A 5,288-nucleotide genomic window follows, 5' to 3' on the forward strand; every position below is an offset into this window, starting at 1 on the left:
AGGTACCCCTCGTTTTTGTGTTTTCCCATTGAAAATCTGTGGAATGACTTGAAGACAGCAGTCCACAAACAGTCACCATCCAATTTAACTGAACTTGAGCAGTTCTGCAAAGAAGAGAGGGCAAATATTGCAAAGTCTAGATGTGCAAAGTTAGTAGAGACATATCCCAACAGATTAAAGACTGTAATTAAAGCAAAAGGTGGTTCAACAAAATACTGACACCAGAGGGTGATCCTTTTTCCAACTCAGTGATTCTGTGTTTGAATTATTTTTTTTTTTTTTTCTGACATGCTGGTGTTATATCTTTCACTTGGATGTTATAGGTTGCACTGGGTAAATACGGCTGGATAAAACGAAAACTGTGTCTGTCTTCATTTTTGGTTGCAAAGCAACACAATGTGATTATTTCAAAAGGGGGGATCCTTTTCTATACCCACTGTATGTCTGGCTAAAAATGTGCTGTAGCACATTTTAGACCCCTAATGTCAACTTTGCAGCCCAATTTTCTGATGGGAAATGAAAGCTCAGAACCCCAAAGTGATAAAATCCTCGTCGCTTCCGTGTTTATTCAGCAGACGGGTCATCAACGAATCAGGCTCGAAGCAGTAGAGTCCAGGAGGAGGGGCAGCAAAAACTGGGCTACATGGCAGGGGGGTCAGGTGGGGATGCAATGTGTGGGGGGTGATGAAGCAATCATCAGCTACTATATCAGCCAGGAGTGTGGTTACAGCTCCCTGCTATCAGGGACACAGTACTTACATCTGTGGCAGCAAAAGGGTTACACTACCTGAGAGGTTCCTATATCTTTCATGGGCTTGATGAAAATCTGCCAGCACAGTATACACGGGGTTAATTAGGTAAACATAATTTCCCACAGCCACCTCATTAACATTACATAGGGGGGGGGGGAGCTAGGTAGGATTTTTAAAGCATAACTCTGGGCAAAAATGTTCTTAACCCTTTCAGTGGGGCTACCCACGCACTGCAATGGTTAATTGCTCATTTGTGTGTAGTTGCTAAAAAAAAAAAAAGTTATACTGACCCGATCCTTTAGGCCCCATTCACACTAAGTGATTTATCGCGCATTTTTGCCGCGCGATATCGTGAGAAGTCGCCGGCTAATGCTATTCAATGGAGCTGTCTTAGCTCCATGTCGCGCGTCGCTCGTCGCTTCTACAGGACCCTTTTTTCGGCGGATTTTGCTTTTTTCTAATGGAGCCCGACGGAGAAGGACGCGCTACCATCGCTGGATCGTCGCTGGAACGTCGCCCCGAAAGTCGCGCTATCCCGGCCATGCGGATCCGCTGCAAAAGGTATGCCGCTAAGTGTGAATGGGGCCTTAGAGCTAGCTTGCTCTTAGACAGGTCCTTGGAGCCTCTCTCCCCCTCCACATCGGTCTAAGGCAGGGGCAGACTGACAACACATGCAATACAAGATTATGGGGCCCCCTTGTGCTCCGCCTATATACAAGCCCCCACCCACAAGCCGCCCGCAATAGTCTGAACAATGCACATTAAAGTGCATTGTTTTTTCTGTTTAGTTTGGCTCCGCGCATATTCATACAGCGGAATACGCGCAGACAGACGCTCCAGTATGAATGGAGCTGTGACTATGCACAGGCGGCTGTCCGTGAATAGTCAGCTGTACAAATATGTGGGGAGCCACACTACGCAGAAAAAAAAGTGCATTAATCCAGCAAATTCCGTGCGTTCGTGGCTATATAATAACGAGCAGAATCATGCAGTTGTTTCACATATAGGGGTCTATTCACCAAGCTGCGAGGGCATCCGAGTGAATGACCGATCTGAAGTGAAGTGAGCCGAATGCTGTTTGGCTATTCACTTCAGACTGGTACGGCTAATTTCAGCCGTACATCGGCTGAAATCAGCCGTACATCGGCTTGCTTCGAGTGGCTTCGGGTCGGCCGAACAGCCTCAGGCTCTCATGCAGCCAGTGGTAGGTCCACCCTCCATCCAGCATGACACACCCCCTACCTCTGGGCTCTTCTCAGCCGTCAAACTAGGAGACGCGGCTGTGTTAAAGCAGCAACAGCAGTGTCTGGTGGGCCTGGGAGGCGGGCGACACTGCCGTCGCCGCTTTGTCACAGCCACGTCTCCTTCCATGCGGGCTGGAAGGGGAACAGGGGGCGGGATGCCGCCAAGGGGCCGCCTGCCCATATGGTCAGTCCGCCCCGACTACAAATACATTATATTGCAAATCAGCACTGCTTAAAGGAGAACTATGAGGTGAGTGCTTTTCACTCACCTCATAGTTCTAGCCGACCTTTGACAATGAGACTCTCACAGGTCGGCTCAGAAGATCGAGAAGTGAGCGAACACATATCGGCGTTCGCTCACTTCTCGATCCTGCCACGGCAGAGAGCCATGACAGGGGAGGGGCTGGATTCCCCCCTCCCGGCTCTGTGTCTCCAGATGACAGGGGAGGGGCTGGATTCCCCCCTCCCGGCTCCGATCCTCCAGCGCTAACTGGCGGAACGGACGGGGAGGGGGCGGGTACAGCTGGCTCTGCCTCTAGATAAGGAACCAGAGTAGCAGCCAGAGGATCAGGTGAGCATAACTTTTTTATTTAGCAACCAGGCAAAAACGAGCAGTTAACCCTTGCAGTGCTGGGGTAGCCCAACTGAAAGGGTTAAGAACATTTTAGCCTGGAGTTTAAGCAAGTAGAATGTAAGCAGCAAGTCTTCAATTTTGTAAACGTTGCTAAATGAATGGAAACGTGACAAACATAAAGTGGGCGTTATCCCGATGTGGCTGCAAAAGTGGAAATGCACTTTCACCACCTCCCATCCAGCGGCCGTACCTAAACGGCCAGACAGGAACCTTGTAGATGCGGTTGGGCACCTAAAATGTAAACGGCTAGTGATGGATGTTTAACTATAAGTGTTGTGATCACTTATATTTTGGGCGGGTGTGCACCCCACCGCCAGTCCCGAGATCCGCTGTGCCCGCTGCTGGCCAGGATCGGCACGGCGGCTCTGTCACCAGAGATTAGAGGGAGGTCAGTATGCGATCTCCTTTCCGGTGTCAGAATGCAGAAAGTGATGTATATTACATCACTTTCGCATTTAGTTTTCATTCCTGGCTACAGAAGAAGCTGATCTCTGCTTCAGCAGCTTCTCTGGGGGTCCCTTGGTGACAGGGGTCTTGGTCATTGTATATTGGCTATCACATAGGGGGCTGCATGACAGAATAAATGTCAAAGTACCACAGCGCTGAATACTGACAAATGGCCTGGACAGGGAGGGGGTCTTCAAGTGGTTAAAGAAGATCTCCAGGAAAACTTTTTATTAACCCTTGTGGTGGGGCTACCCCTGCACTAAAAGGGTTAAGTGCTTGTTTGTGTCCAGGGACAAAAATAACAAAGTTATCATCACCCGAAGCTCCGATTGCGGTAAAATGTGTGACCACGTGACCGGTCACACATTCTAACGTAGTCACAAACTTTGATAGAACACCGGTTCAGGGCTTCAGGTGAGTATAACGTTTTTTGTTTTTTTTACCTAGACACAAACTAGCACTTAACCCTTGCAGTGTGGCGGCGAGGGTTAATAAAACAATTTCCTGAAGTTATTCTTTAAGCCAGGGTTCACACCTTTGCAATGTGACAATGTACAGCACAAGATTTGAAGGGAAAGCTCCCTCAATAGACACAGATGGCACAAAAAAGGACAGTGGTTTCCCCCCTTCATTCCTCTATCCAAAGGGGAGAAAAGGTTTCAGGTTAGATATATAGTTTATGACAGGTTCTCTTTGCTCTGACCTGTACACAGCACCCGAGGTGACCTGAGAGCGCAGCCCGGCCATCCGTGCTCCGTGAGGAGAAGGAGGAGGGGGCGGGCGGGAGGTGACGAGGCGGGGCCGGGCGGGAGGAGGCGGGGCATAATCCCTGACAGCTCTGACTTGGAGGAGGGGTCCAGTGAAGGAAGCCGGCTCCTGCTGTTTGCTGTTATCAGTCCGGAGCGGCTACATCACCCGGCCAGGAGGGATGGATTAGGCTGTCACACAGTGTCTGGGTATCTGCGACAAACAGCCGTACACCGTGCATCTTTCACTGATACAACAAGCACGCATCACTCAACAGCAGATCCACAGATCGGCAGCAGGGCTTCCCCTGAGCTCTACACTGGGCATCTATGGGCAGCAGGCAGGCTTGTTCCTAAGCACGGAGCATTCGCAGCCCTCGGCACAGACGTTGATTGGCTGTTTCTGGGCTATAGGCCTGGCACCACTGCTTCCACCTGGCTCCCTCCCGGGCTCTGAGTCCTGACCTCCCCCGCACACAGCTCGGGGATCTGCCTTCATGTACCGGCACCATGTCCGGGAAGCACTACAAGGGGCCTGAGGTCAGCTGCTGCATCAAGTATTTTATATTCGCGTTCAATGTCATCTTTTGGGTAAGTGGCTCTGATTGTGTGCTCCTGCTTATTGCTGGCTCACTAGAGTTCCATAGAAACCTATGAGGTTTTCCTGTTCAGTTCTCATTCATGGCTGTGTGTTTGCAGGTGACAGAGTCCTCCTACTGTGTAGCACTTTTCAAGGCATGGAGCTGGAACTCCGGGATGAGCAAATATCATCTAAATACAGTTGGATTTTGGTGTGTGTTGTGTATTACTTCCAGATCTGTGCAGTAATCCAGTGTGACACTGTGCAAGAGCTTCCTGTAATAAAGACCAGTCACTGCTGCTCTCTCTTCTTGTGCACGGTGACTAGTCTTGTCTCTGCCCCTCCTGTAGTCTTCTGCAGGTAGCCTGTAGTGGGTGGGGCCTGCTGGCCCCTCCCACAGCTCTGCTCTCTGCACAGGCAATGCACAGCATAGTGATGGTGTCACTGCTACTTTGACAAGGTATTGTTTGGCTTTGCAAAGGTATTTGGTGCTCACAAAGTGGATTTATAACCTTTTGTTGCTATTGAGGAATATATCTAAATGAAAGCATTTGTGCCTGGAGTTCAGCTTTAAATTGATGCATCAACTGAAGGAGAATAGACATGAGCAACACCCATAAACCAGCATGTCCCAAGGTGCACTGGGTGGAATTTATTAAAACTGGAGCAGACAGAATCTGGGGCAGTTGCCTGTAGTAATAATCAGCTTTGCTCTTCAGTTCAGTTAAGCTTTGAAAATGAAAGAAAGAAGCTGATTGGTTGCCATGTGCAACTGCTCCAGATTCTGTCTGTTTCAGTTTTGATAAATTCCCCCCATTGTGTACACTATGTTTATAATATTATAATAATAATAATTATTATTATTTATTATTTATTATTATTATT

At 48.9% G+C, this 5,288-nt stretch overlaps 1 protein-coding gene across 1 annotated transcript in view; it reads left to right on the forward strand.

The window, feature by feature from the left end:
• Nucleotides 1-4,088: 4,088 nt before the first annotated feature.
• TSPAN5 (tetraspanin 5) overlaps nucleotides 4,089-5,288 on the forward strand; it is a 139,539-nt gene continuing 138,339 nt past the window's right edge. Inside the window, exon 1 of the mRNA XM_018566294.1 lies at nucleotides 4,089-4,414. Coding sequence (XP_018421796.1) covers nucleotides 4,334-4,414 — 81 coding nt within the window. The 5' untranslated portion in view covers nucleotides 4,089-4,333. The remainder of the gene's footprint in view (nucleotides 4,415-5,288) is intronic.

Source organism: Nanorana parkeri, unplaced genomic scaffold (assembly GCF_000935625.1).
Source record: "Nanorana parkeri isolate BGI_ZX_2015 unplaced genomic scaffold, ASM93562v1 scaffold933, whole genome shotgun sequence".
Classification (NCBI taxonomy): Eukaryota; Metazoa; Chordata; class Amphibia; order Anura; family Dicroglossidae; genus Nanorana; species Nanorana parkeri.